At 42.7% G+C, this 22366-nt stretch overlaps 1 protein-coding gene across 1 annotated transcript in view; it reads left to right on the forward strand.

The window, feature by feature from the left end:
• SORCS3 (sortilin related VPS10 domain containing receptor 3) overlaps positions 1–22366 on the forward strand; it is a 214017-nt gene that overhangs the window by 104881 nt on the left and 86770 nt on the right. Inside the window, exon 6 of the mRNA XM_019471642.1 lies at positions 17925–17989. Coding sequence (XP_019327187.1) covers positions 17925–17989 — 65 coding nt within the window. The remainder of the gene's footprint in view (positions 1–17924; positions 17990–22366) is intronic.

The following is a 22366-nucleotide window of genomic DNA, read 5'->3' on the forward strand; positions in this document are numbered from 1 at the left end:
ACTCAGAAACAGTAGAATCCCATGGACAATAAACTTTCCAAGAGAGTGAATTAGGTTTTTCCCAGAGTGAGAGAGATTTGAACCAATTCGTAGTGCAGGGGTCAGAGATGTTGAAATTTTGGAACATAGTAACTCCCCTTAGCTGTCTGATTTCTTTCTTTTTTTTTCCTTTCTTTCTTTTAAAGCTGCAAAATGTGATGGCATACAAGCTCTGGCTTGTAAGATGTGTACAGAAAAAGAAATGCAAGAAGAATTTAGCCTCGGGAATTTGGTGATTTCTTTTTATTAGGCTATGAAAGAGGGAGAAAGTGGGTATAGCTGTAAGTTTCAGAGGGACATGAGCCACTACTCTGTGGAGTTCATCAGCCTATCAAATACCACATTATCAAACCTCTTTATTAAAACTTCCAGGAAAGGTGAAATAATAATGATAGGGAGATGCCAAAAATCAGAGGTAAGCTGCTCATTTGTGCTGCTCTGCATTGTTTATTAGTAGGGGCTCAGGTAAGCATCCTTCATCAAATGGGACAGTCTTCATTTGATTTGAACGCGGCTGGCTTTATCTGGGGCAGCCTTTGTCGAATGTTTTTGCCTTCAAAGCATGACTTTCATCTCTCAGGCTGCCGTGAATGGACTTGTGAAGACTATAATCTTCGCCTGGTTCATGGGATCAGTCAGCCTGACAGGGAGAGGTCTTATTTTTCTCTCTGAGACCTTTCCAAATAATTATACCTTCCCCGAGAGAGCTCAGATATAGAGACTTTAAGGCCAGGAGAAAATTACGGTTGCATCAGAACTCGTGAGGTTGGGATGTGAATTTTCACTCAGCAGAGTAAGCAAGACCTCTCTGTTAGTCATGGACACACAAGTCACTCTGTACATTTTGCAGTAGCTCTGGCAGGCAGCATCTGTGATGGCTCCCCACTGGTCAAAAACAAAGTCCTAAGCTCCAACTGATCTGTGGCTTTGTATCCTGGCTCTTGCCTTCAACTTCTTTCCTTAGTCCCAGATGTTGGTGCTAATCACTGTGTTGTAGTTTTGTGTTCTCATCCCATATGGATGTCACATGTCCCGCAGTTTATGGGACATCTCTCATCAGTTCCTGTGGCCAGCTCAAAGTTTGTGCATGAGCTGAGAATCACCGCTGGGCCACTCATAGTTATCAAAACTAGGATTTAAGATCTCTGCTTCTGTAGTAGTGATTCATTTGTTAGCTACACCCACTGATGGCAGTGGCAGAGCTTGAACAGAATGTGTTACTTGATGTGAGTACAGGCATCCAAATTTGGCTCCCACGTGCCTTGGCCTCAGAGATTTTAATAACTTAGGATCCTGTAAGGCTGGAAATAGGAGCTTACGCTAATGTGATACAGAAATTCCCAGATCACTCATCACTCTGAAATTACTCAAGATAACTGGAACCAGCATGGGTGCAAAGTTTGTTAAAGACCTACTCAATGTTCTTTTCTTTTAAAACACATTTCTGCAGCTTCTTCTGGGCCGTGTTAATTTTTTCTCACTGTAACTTAGACACCTATGCTGTCATGTGGAGGGATATAAAAAATACAGTCCATATTTTGTACTGTAGAAATGTTGGGGAAGTTTCCTCGTCTTGGTGTGTTCTGTTCTGTGCTGACTAAATACTGTCTCTATTCAGACAAGAACTCGAAAGGACTTGAATTGTCCTTAAGTTGCTTTACCACCTCTGCCTTTTCCTGTGGTGGGACGACAGGACTAAGCAGGTGGGCAGGACAGTTTGGTTCATGGAGCATTCACCAAGCCTTGTTCAGCACTTTGCTGGACCACAGCTTTTCCATGTCATCTTGGGTGACTCAAGCTGACTTTGCCTTGTTACTCCCTAGGTGAGACTGGGATAGGAGAGCATTTCTTTTCCTTCTTGGGTGTAGTGGGTGAAGTACTCAAATATTGTGGTATCAGGTGCTACAGCAGTGGATTAAGAGCACTGAAGGGCTCTAGAGAGTTAAAAGATGCTTTAGTGGAATATGAAGTCCTTTTATAATCTTATGGCTTAATTCTTTAAAACGTGGATTTCCACAAGGTGACCTATGTTTTCTGGGTAATCAGCTAAATGGCTGTGAATATCATCCCCTGTCCATCTGTCTTTGGAGGCCCTGCCTGTGTTTGCTGAGCAGACATAGGGATCGCCATCCTGTGCAGAGGACAGAGCTATATTCCTTGTGACACCCACCCCCTTTCTTAGGGTCTCCCCAGGCTGCTTTTTGCTGGAGGACTCGTTCATGTTTCCTACCCGTCATCACTAGGGAATATGAAGCCGTGGCTGTGGGACCATTTTCCATTTTTTTTGCCTGGTACATCTAGACATTTACCCTTCTCTCATTTGATTTTTTTTAACATGCTCTCTGGGTCTCTGGGTGATTCTGTCAAAGCCCAGGAGTGGAAACAGTGGGGAAAACCTATTTGTGTGGAAGAGAGGGAGAAATCTGCACAGCATTTCTGATGGCTACAGGGATATTTGGAGCACTGAAGTCAGTGCCCAGGATGAGCCTCGTCAGTAAAAGACACTGAAATACACACTAGTGATGAAAGCTGGGCAGAAAACACCAACAAGGCAGGAGGGGAGAGACAGCAGGAGGAGGGAAATAGAACATGCACTAGCCTGGCTTCAAGGAGCAGTGTTTGTATCTGCAAATAGGAAAAACGTGGTGTAACAAGCAGTTCTCAAATACACTGCTGATTCCCTCACTGACTCTCCCCAGAATTTTATTTCTTCTCTTTCTGTGATAACCAACCAGTTTTCTGGTTGTTTTGGTATCCATGAGTGCCAGCCACAATCGTTTTGAACTCCAGGGATTAAAAATCGGGAGAAGGGAACAGGCTATGCTTTCACTGGGAGAAGGGAAGAGGCTGTGCATCCACTTAGGCTATGCTTTGGAGTTATGGCTTTTCTGTCACCGTTGTTTGAGGCATAAGCCAGCAAATTTTGTCTCTTGAGGGCAAGGTTTTCAGTCCTTTTTGTCATGATTTTGGATAGGAACAGTGGTAAAATATAGCTACTTTATTTCTATTTATTTGCAGCTTGAATTTCATGAAGACTATAGCAGAGGCTGGTTTGGATATCTGAGAGTAATGTAGCAGAAGATAAGGGATTTACCTCAGTGTTTCAAAAGGTTATGATCTGGATTTGGATGTGCAGTTCGGCAGATGTTTGTGTCTGTTTTTATTTCCTCATTTCTGTGACAGCACTGATATTTCCTAATCCCAGGGACAAATTGGGTCCACACAGACTGTTTCAGCAGCAGTTCCAGAAGTGACCTTTGGATACATCTAAGGTTACCTTTACTTGACTAGTTTGCCAGCAATGAAATGGTTAGTCAAATATGTGCCTGTCTCTCCTGTAAATCCCACTAATCATTAACTACCAGATGGTGTCATTGCATAGTGCTGGGGAAACGTCTCCTGATTTTTTACAGCCAAGTTTGCTGTTAAGAAAACATAGTCTTATAAAGGTCAAATTGACTATTAAGTAATCCTGCGTTAGTGTTTTTCAGCATTAAAACTATACAGTACATGGAGCTGTGGGTAAAGGAAATAATTCCAGTTTGGCAGCCATGGATAACACCACCTATAGCATCATTGAGGCATATACCCAGTGGCTGTTCATGTAGATGGCACATGAAGAACTGAACAGGGACCTATTACTGGAGGCTCCTGTGGGCTAATGACTCATTTGCCTGTGTTAAGGGACTTGCTTCCCATGCCCTGTGGGTGAGAACACCTGGGAAAGGTTTTTCTCCCAGAGGGTAGTGCTGACATAAATATGGAATGTGTTACTCAAGCCACCACAACCATGAACTGTACTAGGCTGAGGACAAAAAAAAAAATTTCAAACACTAGCCTCAAGCTCTGTAATAAGAGTTCAGGAGAGATGAGACCTTCTTAAAAGGTCTTGGCATATATTGAAAGATTTCCTTGCAAGGTCACATTAGTTAGTTAAAGATCACAGCACCATGGTGATAATAAGACCAATTTTATTTTTCTTTTCGCTTAAAAGGTGGACAAGTGGGGGAACTGTGAGGTTAGGGATTTTCTTTTCATTTTGTGTGCCTACAATTAGTGCAGTTGGCACTATAGATATTTAATGTTTCCAAACATTATGTCGTAGCTGACTAGCTTGTGATTACACGGTAACTCAGTGGCAGAGATAGAAATCGAACCTGGATATTGAGTTGGATGCTTTTTATTGGCTGAAATAGTGTTTATTTCTGTTGAAAAAGTTTCAAGTCAATAAAGATATTTTAGAATTCATGTCAACATTATCAAAATGTTTTTCTCAAAAAATTAAACAAAGGAACATCCTGAAATGGTTGAAATTTTTTGGATGTTTTTTAGTGATTTTTAAATTTGAATGAATTCTCATTTTGCAATATATGAGCTTTTAAAATTAAAGTAGGGAAAGAGTGCAGTCTGAAACAAAGTGTCTGGATAAAGCCAACATAGAGGGATCCTGACTCCTATTCCCATCTTGATCTTTTGTGATGCAGAGCAGATACTGGTCCCTTATGTCCAAGTTAGGTGTTCGGTATGCTTATGATGTACTTCTTCATAACTGTGATCAGTAGCCTAGAAGAGTGATCAACAAAGTTTGAGAAATCTTTGTAAGTTTTACATTTTGCTTTTGTCCATGAGCATGTTTTTTTTTTAAACTTAATCCCATCCTGTTTTTCAACTACAGATTGCCAAGTGTTCTTCCAGGGATGTTGTGGTAGATTTCATGGATATCTAAGAGCATAAAATCCTAAATGACCCTAAGAAAAGGAAAATCCTTCACTTTCTGTCTCTGAGAAATCCTGCAGGACTGTTTTGTAGAGCCTGCGTAGACCCCACCTGTTCTGTTTGTGCCTACATTTAGTGTAATGTTTAGATTACCATTCCTGTTTTTGAGCACAGTCCATGTTTTTTTAAAACTAATTTATGAGAGATTGACACAAATAGTTGGATCTCAGAAAGCATCTTTGTAGAAGGTGACAAAAAACCCTAGTACACTACTGGAGGAGTATTATGGAATATTTTCTAGTTTACCTGGGACTAAAAGCAAAGATATTTGGGTTTCTGGGTTGTATTTACACTTTATGCTGACTAATGACTTCATCTTACAAGGGAAATTTGATACAACTAGTCTCTTGTACTATGAATTTAAGCTCTAAATAGTAGCTGATGCGCTGGAAGAACTCCTAAAGGATGTTCATTGCCTGACTTTGCTGTTGTGTGATGCTCTTCTCCGTACTGCCTGCTTTCCTAGGAAAATGAGTGTTTGACTTTGTAAAAGTCCTGTGGATGCCATGCTATCAGGCTCCCTGGGCTCAAAGCTGTTTTAGCAAGAAAAAAGAAAAGCATACTGGCTACAAGGATTGTGTGTGATCATGAAGGGAAATAATTTAAAATACTTCAAATTCTCATTTAAAACCCATGAACTACATAATAAATGAACAACAAGAAAAGAGCCACATGATAGCAAACTTACAATTCATATACCACCTCTGAAATTCTGGCTGCTATCACAGCCAGAATGAGTTCTTTCAAAGGGTGGTGTAATACCCTCTGGGAGGGCAATTTTGGAAGTTGCCTTTGAGGAACTTTTCTTTCTGACCTCCTTTTGCTTGAGAAACACAGCATATCTTGCAGAAGGAGGGATTACCCCTTCTCCACTAATGTAACTGTGGATGTCCTTACATAAATACTGTCTGGCTTTTAGAATTTGTGATTTGTTGTGACGTTAGTACAATTTGTGATGTTAGCCATATTTATGACTTTAATGTACTGTGGCTGGCAGTGATTTTTTTTTTTTTAAGACTGGAAAAGTAAGGGCTGAAATATTTCTGTTCATTGGTTTTAAATTTAATGCTTATCACGAAATGTCACATATTGTACTGCAGTTAGGGCTTTCAGCCTTTTGCTTTGGACTCTCATCTATCGGGTTGCTTTACGTCCCAGGGACCAGACTCTTCTCTTATTTCCCCCACTGCTAATCTTGGAACACTTTGTAATCCCCCCCAGTCTCTTGTGACTAAGTGTCTGAGACTGGAGCAAACCAGATAAGCCGCTAGTAAGAAAGATCTAAGGAGGAATTTGTTGAATATTTCTCCCAATTAAGATTGATCCCTGGACTGGATCCCAATGCCACGTCTGTCTGGACAGTGCATGGTGGAATGATCTGTTTCCTTCTCATGCAACAGGGATAAGATGTCCAAACTTCATCGCAGTGTTTCACAGGCCAGTGTTGGAAGCTTAAATGCTGTCCTGCAGACTCATGCAGCCTGCCTGGGCTGACTTCACTTTGTCTTTCCCTGATGCACGTGAACTCAAACACAAATTAATTTCAGCCTGTCAGTAATGGTCCCAGAGTAATTCTTTGTGATACTTTGTAGGAAGCAGTGATGAAAGTCAGCCCTCTAATTAATATATTGAATAATGCATCTCCCTGAGGCATATGGGGATCTCCCATACTGTCACAGTTTGGCAAAGCTAATCAAAACCTAGGCTGCCGGGCTGCCGGTACTATCGTATTTTCTGCTCTCTGGCTAGCAAGGAATATTCTCCTCCTTTTTTTGTGTGGGATTTGGCTTAGGTTTTGGCCTTTGGTCAAATTAATACATTGAATAATGCATCTCCCTGAGGCATATGGGGATCTCCCATACTGTCATAGCTTGGCAAAGCTAATCAAAAACTAGGCTTCCGGGCTGACGGTAGTATCGTATTTTGTGCTCTCTGGCTAGCAAGGAATATCCTCCCACTTTTCTTGTGTGGGATTTGGCTTAGGTTTTTGGCCTTTGTTCTATACCACAGTAGTCTCTGTTTCTGGGCAAATGGGCGAATTTTCATTGTGAGAGAAAACCCCTCTTGCTTTTAGATGACTCGGAGAGAAATCTTTGGGAGTTGTTTTAAAAGTCACCACTGTTCTGAGAAGTTGAGGAATGACCTTTTCACATACTCTGATTGTGGACATAATTTTCCAGCCATTTCATTCAGTGGCAAAACACCTGCTGACATCAGGGAGCTGAGCAGCTTTCCTGGACCCGGCCTCCCTGCTGCCCCAGACCTCATCCCAGATGGCCCACTTGGATTTCCAGAGATGCATCGTTGTGTGGGTTCTTACAACTCTTGTTACTTTACAGCAGCTGGGGCTGGAAGCATTCTTGCATCGGAGAAAGTTGCAATCTAATGGAGAATTTATCCTCAGTAGGTACATCAATATATCAGGGACCATTTTTGCTTGAAACTAGATTTTCAGTCATACCTCAAAGCTCTTCAGGTAGATTTTCTCAAGAAGAATCAGGAGGGACCCAGATAAATTCCAGTTCATTTCCCTGAACTGACTTCAGCCTCTGAACCTTTGGAAGTTTGCCTGCCATTAAGTTGAACAAAAACAGTTGTTTTATTTAACAGAAGGAGCTGAACCCATGCTGTGCAGAAAGAGCAGTGTTATCATGGCAAAACAGACAAGATGTTTCTGCATTCATTTAAACGTGAGCCATTTGTGTCACTCAATAACATCCATTAAAGATAAGGAGGTCCCTCTTTATGCCTTCTGCCTGTTGGAAATTAACAAACTCTCTTAAAATGACAATTCATCAGCAGTTATATGAGGCAGAATTCATTCACGGCAAGAGAAGAAATTGAAACTCCCATCCTTTCGTTCCTTGGCATTCCCCTGAGCCTCCTCTGTAGAATGAGATGAGTTTAATTCTGCTATTGTTAAGCATAGTGAGCGCAAAGCTACATCAGAACGTAAGAGCAGGAAGGAGTATCTTATTAGCTGCACTACAGGTTCTTTTAAATAACGTTGATTCAGTAACTTGTCTCTTGCTGATCATATACAGAACAAGGATGAGAAGCCAGTGAGTGAGGCTGTTTTACTTGCATATTTGTAGTGAGCTAATTGGAATAGGAGATAGCAGTGGTTATCATAGCTCTGTAATTATCTCACAGATAATTGTTCTCCGTTGGGCAGAAGGCAATGAAAATGGGATGTGGATACATTTGCATGTTTAGTGAAATATCAGAAGTTCTGCAGCTGAGTTTGAGAGAGAGAAATATACTGACCTGTGACTGCCGGCAAGGACTGAGGAAATAATAAATAATACCTGTAGACTTCAGAGGTGATTGCTATAGATCTGGGTTTTCTCCCATAGGAGAAAATCCTGCTTTTTATTGGAAAAAATAAAGAAAAACAAACCAAAAACCCTGCCAGGTTTTTGGCCAAAGGGTGCAGAAAGATTCTTAGGTTTTGCTCACAATATTTTTGGTTTTCAGATTTTGATTGAAAATCTTTGAAGGAAGGAGACATGTTCCATTATAATACTGATTTTAGGGGCAATCTATAACAGTGACTCCCTAAAGCCATTTCTGGATCTGCTGTAATTTCTCTAGAATTCTTTTTTTTTTTTCTTTCTACAAATCATTAGATTTGAACAGTGAGTTGACACTTTGGAATTTGCCTCGAGGCTAGAAAACAGCAGAGTATTACTTTTCATTTGGTCTTGTACATTTCTTTCCTTTTATTGCTCAGCTGTAACAACAAATTAAGAACCCAACAAAGAGAAGCTCTTGATTTACCTACAGCTTGACCATACAACTTTACTTCTTGACGTGTGGGTAGCACAAACTCCCATTGCAGCATTCTGCCCTGAGCTTTCTTACTTGAAAAGGGTAATGCTTTGGGGATGGGGATGCTTTGGGACTCTGCCGTTGTGAAGAGCTGGGAGTGCGTCTAGGGCTCAGCTCCCTGGGCAGCCTTGTCTCCTTATTGTTGGTGCATCCATCTAACTTGAAGCAAAGGAACCCACAAAAGCTCCGTGGTTTCTCTGGTCTCTCCTGCTACAGTGTCACTCTTCCACTGATGGAGAGATCTGCAAGCGGCTGTGGCCATTTTATTCATCTCCTCTCCATTCTGTCTGTGAGGATGCTGCTGTTTTGAATGCAAACCTGTCTTGTCACGAGACACACGGTGATCTGCAGACCTCCTGTCACCATTGCTTTTACTCATCATAGCCACGCAGACTTACTGTTTCTACAGACAGAGCCTGTCTTTGCGTGTCTGTCTGCTGCCAGAATCCTTTTTGTTTCCTGCTTCTTTGTCTTTTCCTCTTGTGGATGTTGGGACAAATGAGCATCTCACTCTCAGCAGCTAATTGAGTGTGATTTTTTTGGGGCAAGGAGACACCTTCATGCATTTATACTTGCTGGTCCAGAACAGAGTAGTTTATTCTCCTCTGTCTTTCCCCTCCTTCCCCTTCTTCTTCTTTCCTCTCTCTCTCTCTTCCTTTCCTGGCTGATGGTTAAAAGAGAAAGAATGAAATAAGCCATTTGTTCTCTTCAGGTTAGCGTCTGAAATGAAGAGAAACAACTGTGACAAAAGGTTTGTGACAGAAATCTAGTTTTTCACATTGCCTTTCTCCAAAATGCATAAACTGAACCACAATTTTTTTTCCAGAATGTTAGATGATATCCCAGGGTGATTCTTCACAATATTGTGCAACAGGGAATGTGGAGACTCATCCTTCCTTAATTAATACAACGTACAATGCCCATACGCATATGGGGCTCATCAGCATATCCTATACATTTTGCCTGTGCCAAGTTTCATACTGGCATCCCCTCTTTGGACAATTTCAGTTTTATTTTTATCCATCTACTGCTGCATTCATTTATTAAATGATGCTCTCACTCTGAAGCTTTTCAGAGGCACTATATTCTGCCTGGGACTGTTAATAGCTGAATCACTGAGCCTTAGCGTTTCAGGCATGTCATAATGTCAGTCAGAAAATGTTCATACAAATGAGGGCAATTAAACACACAGTGAACTGAGAATTCTTATTTTGGTGTGAAACATTACTTGAACGGGTCATGTTTAAGATACTTCTGCTAGAAGACAAACTCAAAGGAATGTTACGAGTCTTCTAAACATTCCCTTCCAGCGAGGGCAACAGTAACTCCAGTGAAGTCCTTGGCTGCAGGACTGGCAGGCTGAGCTGATGGAGTCTTTGAGCATGTACTTTGCTTTTCTAAAGTGGTGAGAAACAGGGCTGATTCATGTTTCCTGAAAAAACAAAGCAATAATCTATAGCAATTCCCCATCTACATAACTTTCAAAGGAGGGTAGCCAAGCACTGGGCAAACGTTAATTAACTGGGCTTCATAATATAGTAGGCACTAAACTAGTTTTAAACCAAATGCAGGGAAAGAGATGAAAGCCAGTCAATATGTCACTGATCAGTCTTGGAAGAGAAACAAAAACTCTGTGCTTGAGTTTCACAGATCTGCGCAAAGCACAGCTGGCTAGAAAATGTCATTTCCCTGATTTATTTATTTTTTCCAAAAAGCTGAAAAAACCACACACACCACACCCCCGCACGCCCCCCACAAACTGTTCTACTCCCAAATCTTCCATTGGGAAACAAGTTTTGGTTAAGTAGAATGAACTATTCCTCTGGAGTGGCTTTCCCCCCCAAAAAAAAAACTTGGCTTAGATTTTGATCACCAAAATGACTTTTGTACACAATAATTTCTGCATTTCAGGTTTCCACTTCTTATACTGTTTTTTCTGTTTTTTCCTCTCCTATTCCAGAAAAAGAGGGATGGTGGGGGAAGCAAAGGATGAGAAGGGAGAAAAAGCTAAAAATATGTCATTTTTTAGTGTTTCAAAAAATACACTTTCATTCTTGTTTCCTCAAAGGACTTGAAATTTAGAATATTAAAAAAAAAATAAAATCAAATGTGTCCTGCAAAACATGTCCCTTCCTTCAGAAGCCAAAACAGAATCAAACCTTTCTGTTGGAATATATTTCAAACTTGTCCACCATTAAGTTTGCAGACCTCTAATCCCAGGTAAATCCCCTCTCTCCTCTCTAGAAATGCCTTCCTCAAAGCATCGCTGTCTGTGTTGGATGCACGTGGGACAGAGAGCTGATGGTATATTGTGCACTGAAGCTCTGAGATGTCTCCAAGATAATAACATCTTAACTTGATGAGCTGATGCTTCATTACTTCCACCATATCCTGATGCTGGTGCTGCTAGGACTTGGCAAAAAAAGGCTTCTTATTCAATCAGGATAAGCCCCCGGGGCTGCTTTTATATATCGCGGATCGGCTGTACCCTGATGAGTCAGGAGCAGCAGGCTGCACGGGAGTAGCTTATTTAGTTCATAAGTAAGCAGCAGGACTGTGACTGCACCTGGGAGCGCACCCGCTATGAGTGCTGGCTTGACGTAGCTGACAGATCTGCTCCCTGCATGAGACTCAGTCCCCAAGAGAAGTTATTTCAGGCTGGGAAATTAAGATGCCACCTCCAGCACATGCCCTGCCTGTGCTGCTGGTCCTTTCAAACCTTGACAGGGCTGTGAGTAAGGATCTTCACGTTTCTACCCACACACTTTTTTGAGTTTATTTCACAAAAATTTCATTATGTTTATTGGGGTTTATAGTATAGGTTGGGGAAGAAATGCCAGAGGACTTTAAAGGACTAAGACCCATTAACTGGATGAGAACTAGACACAGAATATTTGTACTTTCTTAGGTTTTGGTATTAGTATGCAGGGAAAAGGAAAAAAACATGAATCAACAGCAGCTTTGTTCTGTTAATAAATATCTTTTAAAGGTATTCTCAGGTTCAGTGGCACTTCTTTCCCATTGCTGTTGATTTCCATGATATAGAGTCACCTTCTTTTATGTACTGGGAAGAGGAAAAAATGTTTCTGTGTGCAGCAGAGCCTGCTGTGTGGATTCTCTAGTGATCAGTGACATGGTTGAGCCTAAATGTCAGCTTTCCCTTCAAGGAAAGGATTGATTTGGACCTCTTTCCTCTTCCTGGCCTGCTGTATCCATGAAACAACTGTGCGTAGCAACTTTGTAGTTCTGGGACCTCCAGAACTACCTCCACTGAGGTTACAGGTAATTCGTTTAGACATTCAGCAGGTAGTGGGGATGGGATGCAGGTAGGCAGAAGCATGTATGCACATATGGAAAGACATGCAGAGGCTGTGAACGCCTTAAGTTTTGTTTCCTTTGAGATACCAGGCAGAACACCTCCTTAAAACTCATTGGGACCTTTCTAAAAAGGATTGGCTCTGCTGAAAAGAAATTAGCTGAGAATAAACACTTGGCAATTTTTTTGCCTTATCTTGCAAGCTGAGTCGCACAACAATTACTTCTGCCGATGACCAGAATTGTAGCATCACGGAAATTAGCAGTGGAAAAAGATTTAGAAAGCTCCAGGGACCTGGCTAAGACACTTTCTTACAGTATCTTCCTGCCCAGCTTTTTTTCCAAGCTTCATTTGAAATATGCTGTGCAAGGAGGTTTTGTCCATAGCTCTTCAGAGACCTCACCACATCCTATCCCATCCAGCAGCGCCTCCTCCTTTTCAGCCACAGAGAATGGTACTGTATTTATGTGCTTAATAAATACATTCTTTCCGCCAACAGTTCAACATTTGTATCTGTTCTTAACTAGGGTAGTTTATGGCGTGTTGTCGGCCTGGGGTGTATGCAGCTTGTGTGCACATTGGCTGTTACGTGCACAGACTTAATGGCTGATGGATCTTGTTTTAGATTTGACTGCAGTAAATAACAGACGAATACACAGAATCCCCTTTACCATCTGAAGGTAACTGCAGTTATTGATACCTAGGCAAATGTGATGCCCTATCAGATAGAGAAGATAGCCTGTTGGCTGTTGGCCCATGTTGGAAAGGTATGTATAAGTTAGCAATGGTGCAATGTGAAAAAATCCAGATCAGTTGAGCAGGAATTGTATGGATCAGTTTCTGCTCCCATCTGCCCATATAGACATGGCCCTTTTGTTGCTTGGATGAGTTAGTCCCATGCACTGCTTGCCTGGTACCAGGCAGAAGTGTTTATTCACTTCGTAGCCTGTTGGCCCATGTTGGAAAGGTATGTATAAGTTAGCAATGGTGCAATGTGAAAAAATCCAGATCAGTTGAGCAGGAATTGTATGGATCAGTTTCTGCTCCCATCTGCCCATATAGACATGGCCCTTTTGTTGCTTGGATGAGTTAGTCCCATGCACTGCTTGCCTGGTACCAGGCAGAAGTGTTTATTCACTTCTGTCGCAGGATACAATCAAAATTGCAGCAGACTAATTGGCAACATCCACTAATTTGACTGCAGTTGCCTGCAGCAAGAGGATGTGTTTTTCCCCCTTTACATATTATTGCACAATAAATGTGCCTTGTTCCTTTCCATTTCCAGCCCTTACCTACTGCACAACATCCTGCTAAGTAGTCTCCACCTGTTTCCTCTGTCTCTTTACATGAGCAGTGACAATTGCCTTCAGTTTGACATCCCAGCCTGCAAAAATGAGTTTCCAAGTTGGCATCTTGGGAAAGTCTCAATCCATTGTAAAAGTTTTTATTTTGTTTTCAAAGCCAGAGCTGCTGAATGCCATCTTTACTGGTCAGAAACCCTGGCAAAAAGCTCAATCCAGCAGATTCCAGACCAAGTTTGAAAGGCTGATCCCTGTGACCTGATTTTTTACCTTGTAAATCCTTGACACAAATGTTACTGATATCCAGTGATACCGACCTCCAAGCTAATGGGTCCAGGAGATGGAGGAATAGAGCATCTCTTATTCTTTATTGATGGTTTAGGGAGCAAGGATCAACAGCAGGCAGTCTGTATTGCTCAGCATTCTTGATCTAAGAGTAGCTAGAGTAGCTAAATCTCAATGCTGTCCTTCATTGTTAAATACTTGATGTCTGGAAAATGGGTAAAAAAAAATGCAAAAATGGTTTATTCCATGGAAAGGCAGTAGAGTTGGTAGAAACAGTGAGCTGAGGTGTGCAGCAGGCAGGTAATTCAGAGCGTCTGTGTATTTCTTTTTTCCTCTCTTTGCGTGTGCTAACATGTTTCATTTTGAACTATATACTGTCTTATATAAAAACATTTCAGGAATAGCTACTTACAGTGCAGAATACTGTGTTTTCCTTGCCCTCCTTGCTTGCTCTGCCTCCCGGACAGAGATGAAATATCAGCAGAGCGGCCTGGTAAATTTGCATCCATGCACAACGCTCTTCCCTCACGATAGAGATCAGGGTCTTGCCAGGGTCCTATCCATTCTTCAGCTTTCAAGAGCACACAATCCTCTTCTGAAAAGAAGGGAGGAAAGCTCTTGTGAAAACCAAGAGCTACCATGAGAACAAAAAAGAAGAGCAGCAGCAGAAGATAGAGAAAAGTAATCATTGCTTCCTTCCTAATGGGATTCGGAGAATTCTTAATTGGCCAATGATCCTGCACCAGCTGCAATACTGCCTGCAGGCTCCACATTTTGAAAACTGCCTTTGCAGCAGTCAGGGAACATGTCAGCAGCAAAAAAATGACCCTTCCTGTCACTTCTGCCTGCATCCTCTCAGCATTTTCTCATCTCAGTGGTGATAAATGAATAAGGATGGTGAAGGATGTTGATTTAGCATGGTTTCTCACAGCAAGAGTGCCCTTTTTTCCTCCCCACAGCCATCCCAGGCAGCAGCACACATGGGTGCATTTTGTGGACCTTGGTTTAGTTTTGCTGTCTGGAGTTTGTGCACATACAAAACACAGAGCTGAGCTGTGCATGGAGCCTGAGGTGTGACCATGTGGCAGGAAAACTGTTTTCAAGCTGAGCTTAGGCTTCTGAGTGTTGTTACATACTCTTGTCTTTGTAAGCCTCTGAAATAGAGCTGTTCGTCAGCCAGAGAGCCATTAAACCCCTTCCCAGCCACCCCACTCTGTGGGCTCCACTTGGTTGTAGAGAACACACAAGTGAAATGGTAAGTCAAGGGATGCTGACATCTCTCCTCATCATACTTTAGTTGCTCAAATAGTTTCGAGCAGTGCATCCTCCAAACGTTCTTCAGATAGATAATGTATGAGAAAATATAAGGCTGTGAAGGTGTCTCTTCTTGTTTTGTTGATGCTTTTGTATTGCCAGACCTGGGAGGTTGTTGTAGTGAGTTCTCAAGACCAGAGAAATTACTGCATGGGGTAAAGGAATAGCTTTACAGTCTGTGTGTGCATTTTTGCAGCTGTTCTCCAGGACCTGCATTCACATCTTGCTCTTTTCACTGCCTAACTTTTTTGCATTCCTCATGTAAAGCTTCTCCAGACAAATGATGAGGGACCATTTACTGAAAATACCTGTATTCACGAGTCAGAGCACTGCAAAGCAAAGCTGTGTTCTTTGCTAGTGGGAACAGACGTGAGGTGAGGCATGAAGAAACATCATTGATTGGGGATTTGTTTTGCAATCAGAGTCTTTGATATAACAGAGTGACTTGGTTTGGGAGAAGGAAGGATGACTGATGCATTACTTTACAGGCTTGTTATCTGCCTGCAGATAACAGGAGCTTGTCTTGCTTTTGGGTTGCAGGAGATTGCTTTGTGAGCTTTTCCACTTGAAATACGGTATTTGGCGAGCAGAGGGGAGTACTAAGGGGTTGCTGTATGCTGGTCCTTTTTTCATCATTGTTCTGAAAAGAACCACCAGGCTTATCAAAACTAATTAAGGGAACAAGTAGATGGCACTGGGAAGGAAATTCAAGCTAGAATGATATGTTTCAGGAGACTCCTGTCATCCCCTGGTGCTCATGTAATAGGCATTATAAGTGGAGTCGATCCACAGAGCTTGTGTATGCAAACACATAATGGTAATGAGTATTTTGGATTTTGTTTGGAAATGCTTACGTTCTTCAAATTACAGTCCCTTTTAAAATGGATATTGTTGTGGCAGGCCTTATACTGATGTTTCGTATTACCTGGGCCAGGAGTAGGTTTGCCCCATTGCTGCAGGGGGGGCACAGCGCCCCCTCCATCTGGCGGGGAGGGACCCAGGGGGTGTCGTGGGGAGCAGGTGAGGCAGCCTGGCATTGTGGTGTCAAGACACAGTAAACAGCTCTGGGTAAAAAGCTGGTGTCTGGCTTCCAGAAGGAAGCCTGGAGAGCGCACCCTCCAGGGTGAAGGTTGGATTTGAGTAGGAAGCCTGTTGGGAAGGGCTGTGGGGCAGGTCCCTAATGTGTTCCCGATCTGTACCTAAAAGTGCTGAAATTACCGCTCTGTTTGATAAAGCTGTGTTGGATAGCTACGTTGGTAAGCACGTACCTCTGTCCCTGTTGGCATGTCATAGGCAAGGGTCATGATTGCCAAACAGCTGAAATTACAGCATTTAGGGCTACTTATGGGAAAAAGGCATAAGACTTCTGCCGTGGACCAGAAAGATGTATGCCCTTTCTATACATTGGGAAATAATGTTGCTGCACACCATAATGTTTTTCACTGACAGTTTAAGGAATTTCTATTTGTCCTACTGTCACTGTTAACTGTGTCCAGATATTTGGAAAATTTGACCCTGATAATTGCTCGGTCACAGGGACTCAGGCCCATTCTGGCATCCTTACCGATAACAAACAGCGCTTTCTTCCTTGTGGGATCACCCTGAAACTGATGGTAGCGATTAAGGAGCAGACTGTTTTTCACTGGGAGTAGAATGATGAAAGCTCTGCCTGTGCGGCTTTGTTTTGTTGTGTTGTGGTTTTTTGGCCACAATTCACAGTGTGTTGTGAATGGATTCGCTATTGATGCCATGCTCTAGTTAACAAGCAGTGCCAATTTCAGTTACCTACACAGTGGGTCATAATGTAGTTGTTTCGGCATTTGCAGCACTGGCTGATCTTAGCTGAACTCCGGCACATTTGTATGTTTGTCATTGCTTCAATTGCTATGTTTTTTGTGAGACCCACAAAAATGTATCAGAGCATCTGTATTTTGTTTGTTCTTTTCTTCTTCTTCCTTTTTTTTTTTTTTAAATGTTTTAGCTGTTGATGCCCCAAGGATGAAAGCAGCAAAAGATTGTGATAAAAGTGTTTCGGAACATTAGGGAATTGTGAACGTTGGCTGACTCGGAGGGAATCTATTATTTACAATCTACTGTATCAAATTCAGCTTCCACCAAATTAGAAACTGATTTTTGACGTTGTCCCTTTTTAATCTAACCCTTTGGTTAACTCAGGAGAAGCAGCTCCATAAATCACGTGGACATCTATGGATTTTTTTTTTCCCCCTGCCAGCCATTGCTAGGACTAAATGTTCATCTCCCAGTGATTCTTATCAGCCAGGACACTAATAACATTTCTGTTCTGGGCTTGACTTTCCCTCCACCAGGAGGAAAACTGTCTTTGTAATGTGCCTTGCAAAACATTTTTAGGGAGTAAAATAACAATGCACAGGAATATTTGACTTGAGGTGCTTGGGTTTCAACCAGTGAGGTTAAAGAAACTCATCGTGCCTTTTTTCATGATTATCAAGGACCATGGCATGGGACCATGGGGTGAATAATGGATACTTTCTCACATTTTTTTTATCAGAACTTCACCATGCATATGTGCATCATTGTTTTTCTTTTGAAGATGGGGAAACTGAGGTAAACAATAGCAAGAATGCCCAGCAAACCAGGGGCAAATCAGGAAACTCAGTCTCTCATGTCACTATTCAGCCAGGTAAAACCCCTTTTTAATTTGCTGTCTGTAAGCATGAGGCTGTTGTGCCCTCCTCTTTCCTTCAGCATTAAAACAGAGCTCTGGTTTTGCTGGATCTTGGAACCAGCTCACTTTGCCACCACAAGAATGATCAATGTAGTCTTCACCTTGTAGACAAGGGATAGCAGGTTCACTCACCAGCGTCTGGGAAGATGTCTGTCTTAAAGGTTAGTATATGGCCCCTGGGAGTGGGCTGTGTAGAAACACAAAGGAGACAAGTTGGTAGGAGGTAGGGACCTACATGCCAGGTGTCACAAGGTAGTCTTGAACTGGTTTTGCTTTCCCTCACCCTCTCTCTGTCTGATTGCAGCCTTTTATCTAACTGGCTGCCTTCTCTCTCTCTCTCTCTCCCCCCGCCCAGGTCGGTGACCGGTTTGGATAAAGAACCTGACCTTGTGCACATGGAAGCCCGGACAGCTGACGGACGTGAGTGCCTGCAGCCAACGCTGAAAAAGTGGGCTTTGAGTCAAGAATGGAGTGGGAATGGAAATTCATTTTGCTCATTTTGTCTCCCCATTTACATTTTAATTGATAGGAAAGGTATTGGTCATGGGGTTTGATGTAAGGCATACTCTTATCCTTAGCCCCTGGGCGGAAATTCAGAGGCTGCAGGGCTTGTGTTTGTGGAGAGGCTGGGCAGAAGCACAATTTGTTGGGCTAAGGAGCTGTCTATTCTGTTCCCTATTTAGCTGTTTCAGTATCATGTATTTTACATGAATCATAAAGAGCTGGGCTGCCAGCACTGTGCAGTACAGCCTCCGTGCATTTCCAGAGGTGTTCAGAACAGCTAGATTGTACCTGGGAATTTGAGAAATTGCCTACACTCAGACTTGTCTCTGGCCAGAATGTCCCTATGCCCCAGGTACCCTTTGTCTCATATTGAAAGGATTTTTCAGTTTTGCTTATAATGTATGAACAGGTGCTCCATAACATTACAGGCCTTGAAAAGGTGCCTGGATCTGAAGTAAGAAAGAAAAAACATCTAGTTCTTAATCCCTCACTGAAATGAATCTAGCCACAGTTGTGGTAGAATGGATTCCTATGTAATTAACCTCCAGCGAAGAAGACAGTATTAGAAGTAAGTTGACTTTTTCCACCACTCTCTCCAAACTGTTTTAGGTATTTCACACAGGAACTACAGCATGGTAATGCATCTGCTCCTGGGGTGGAACTGGCTTTACTCCAGCTCAATGCAACACAGCATGGGACGTGTCCCTTTTACACTACAGGGACAATGTAGAAAGCAGTATAGGACTGAGGTTGTAGAAGATTTCTGGGAGGAAAAGGCCTCATTTTTGTTGGTTGCAAACTTTTCTCTGTTTTATTCAAGTGCTGTGTAGGTCAGATGCTGTGTGAACAAGCTCCTGTCTATCAGAGTGGCTTCTCTGAGGCTGTGGATCTTCTAAAATCACTTATTGGCCTCCCACTGCTATTTAGTGATGGCAGCTGAATAAATAACCAGGCAATAAAAGCTCAGGGGTGACAGCTGTTTGTTGAATATGTGGAAAAAGCAAAACAGGCTGGCGGGTGGGTGGGCAAAGTAGGGAGGCTTCTTCAGTGCCTTTGCTGCTGTGTGTGCTGTTGCAGGGATGCTGGGAGAAGTGGCTGAAAGCAAGTAAAAAAAGCAAGCAAGTAAGCAAACAAACTGCTGATGGAGTCTGTTTTCAAACTAAGTTTAAACTTGCTCACCCAGCTATTTGAATATTGGATGTGTCAAGGTTGTAGATGCTTCGTTTGAAAGATGTCTCCCCAGTTTGCAGACAACTCTCTTCCTTCAGGTCTTGTTTGCTCGGGGGTTTGCTGTTTGTTCTTGTTTTAATGTATAAATTCAGCATTTTGAAATTGGCAGTTGATGGTATTGAGGGTTTCACTGAAAGTCAGACTTAAACTAGTAGCGTCAGCAAAACAGGCCCATTGCAAGCCATCGTCCCAGCAGACAGCAGGCACAGGCAAGACCTGGCGGGCTGTGCTGGCCCCGCTAGCATGTCCTGCTGAGGGACAGCACCAAAATGACTCTTCTCCCAGTCAAGCACAGCACAAAAGAACCATGTTGCACCAATTAGAGTTTTTAAGGCTTAAAACGATATTAGTTTGTGTTACAAAACATCGACTGCCTCGAAGCTATAGCCTCACCTGGTGTGAAATGGTACAGCTCTGTATACTTAGGAATGGGAGGTTGAACTTTTCTCCTAGCCGGCTCTGTGACCAAAATGGGCCTTCATGCTCTCAGTGAAATGGCTGAGGCACTTACACCTGCTGGAAAATGGGTCCCTGCAGTTATTTCCTCTTGATCAGAAAGTTTCTGATGAAAGTTTTCCTCGGTAGTGGGGAGAAAGAAGGGGAGGCTTTTTTAATGCCTCTTAGGTCAGTCTAGTGGCTCAGTCACTTATTTGAGCATTAACAGACATAGATTTGAGTATTCCCATTGCTCAGTTCAATTCACAGACAAGAATCCCGCCTTCAATGTCCCTGGCCACTTGAAAAGTACATGACTCTACTAGAGGGGGCATTTGTCTTTGCTCTTTTTCTGTTTTCCTGCGTGCTTTTTATTAAAAAAAAATAAAAAATAAAAAAAGGGGGGGAGGGCAGTGGTATTTAGGATTAGACTCCTGGAACTTGATTTTTTTTCTTTTTTTTTTTTAGCAGTAATGGGACTAAAGAACCTATCTAATACCGATTCAGACACTGGAGCCTAAAATATGCTCTGTGGCTGGGGAACAGGTGGTGGGGCATGCTAGAGCCTCATTCATCCATAAATGAGTCAGGGCTATCAATAAGATCACGGAGCTGGGAGGTGGAAGTCCTGTTCAACACTCTGGTGTCTGTCCTCCAAGACGCTTTGCCCCATGGTTTTGTCTGTCTAGTCATTAGGAATGGTAGGGTCTCTGAAAAAACATCTGCCCCAGTGTCTAGTCTCCTTAAATATTTGCAAGATTCTGCTAATTCTAGTGCCTAGCTGATCTCAAGCTGTTCCTGTCTTTTGTAGCAGATGAAGTTTTTCACATTTTTTCGACATCTTGGCAGAGCTATTGTAGCAGAATAATAATCTAGGCTTGCATTTTTAAATTATAAAAACATGTAGGAGCCTTGGGCACTGTACCTTCTGCCTGGGTATAATAGGCAGCAGCAAGAACAGGGTTGGATGCAAGGGAACTATTACAAATACACTGACACAGGCACCCACCAGCACTCCTGGGAAAGATATATTAAACTTTCTGATGTTCAGTGAGATAATCTTCTCCCCACTCACAGATATGATGCAATAAACAGTGTTTTAATTAAAGGGAAAAGAGGGGAAAAAACCTAAACAGAAAGATAAAACATGGTCACTAATTCCCGGGGAATAATTTACAGTCCTGTCTACATTTCTAGATCCTCTTTTCCTTTGGGGGAAAAATTGTCGAGGCCAGCTAGTTTTTTCCCACTCCCATGGTAACCTTCACTGGCAGTTTATGATTTTAAGTCTTGCCTGGCACGAAGACCTGACTTAAGCTGAGGCAATCTGCCAATGCAACTTGTTTCCATCAGCTGCCCTTCTCCCCATTAGCCATGCTGGCCAGCCACGCCTGCTTTTAGCTGGCTTGTTAATGCTGCCAAGGAGGAGCAGGCCCTGCTGTCCTGTGTCTCTGTAGGTCACAGCAACCTGCACGTAGGTCTGCCCTTTGCAGCCTTCAGCACAGTGACAGGTTTGACTATTTCAGCGTCTCCCTTCAGGGACACACATCTTTGGGTGTTACGCACCAGAGAGAGCCTCTTGTGCTCCTGCTTTCTGCCAAAGCTGTCATGACTGGTGGGCAAAGAAGAGACTTAGTAGTTTGGCTTATTTCACCAGCTTATCACTGCAAATTTCAAGAAATTGCTTCAGTTTTATCACTTCTAAAAAGGGTAAAAATACACTCCAAATTCTCAAGATGGGAGACTATGTTAATTAGCAATGGGGAGGTGTTTAAAGCTCCTCAACAGGAAAATGGCTGCACATCTGAGAAAGCCATTCCCTAATCCGAAGTGAGATAAGTTGATGGGAAGGGTTTGTACAGAGGTATGGATGCTGGCATTTGAGCTGCAGCAAACCCTTCAGGCTGCTTGATGTCCATATTGCCTCATTCACAGATGGGCTGAGAAAGTAGCTGGATGTTGGGTTATAAACATGAGAAGTTTTTGAGGCTGTCTGGGAAATAGGGAGCTCTTCTCAACTCCCTTTGCAGTGGAACATAGTAAAACCCAACACCCCCCCCCCCCAACCCAACCCCCCTAATTCTGGTGTTGCATGGGATGATATATAAATTGGAAATAATCCCTAGATAGAAGCCAACATCCCTTAAAGTATGCATCTCCCAGTGAAAGGTAAGCAAGGCTATAAAGGCATAGCTTGGACACATGCTACCTGCCCCTCTGGGCAGCCATCCTTTTTCTTTGTGGCTGTGCAAAATAGGGCTGAAAAATTAACTCCCTTCAGAGAAGACGGAGATAATGAGGTTTAACAAGGCTAAGTGCAAGGTCCTGCACCTGGGTCAGGGCAACCCCTGGTATCAATACAGGCTGGGGGATGAAGGGATTGAGAGCAGCCCTGCCGAGAAGGACTTGGGGGTACTGGTGGATGAAAAGCTGGATGTGAGCCAACAATGTGCGCTCACAGCCCAGGTGGCCAACTGTATCCTGGGCTGCATCAAAAGAAGCATGGCCAGCAGGTCGAGGGAGGTGATTCTGCCCCTCTACTCTGCTCTGGTGAGACCCTACCTGGAGTACTGCGTCCGGGTCTGGAGCCCTCAGCACAGGAAAGACATGGACCTGTTGGAGCGGGTC

The sequence above is a fragment of the Aptenodytes forsteri genome, unplaced genomic scaffold, assembly GCF_000699145.1.
Source record: "Aptenodytes forsteri isolate BGI_AS27 unplaced genomic scaffold, ASM69914v1 Scaffold15, whole genome shotgun sequence".
In the NCBI taxonomy this organism is placed as follows: Eukaryota; Metazoa; Chordata; class Aves; order Sphenisciformes; family Spheniscidae; genus Aptenodytes; species Aptenodytes forsteri.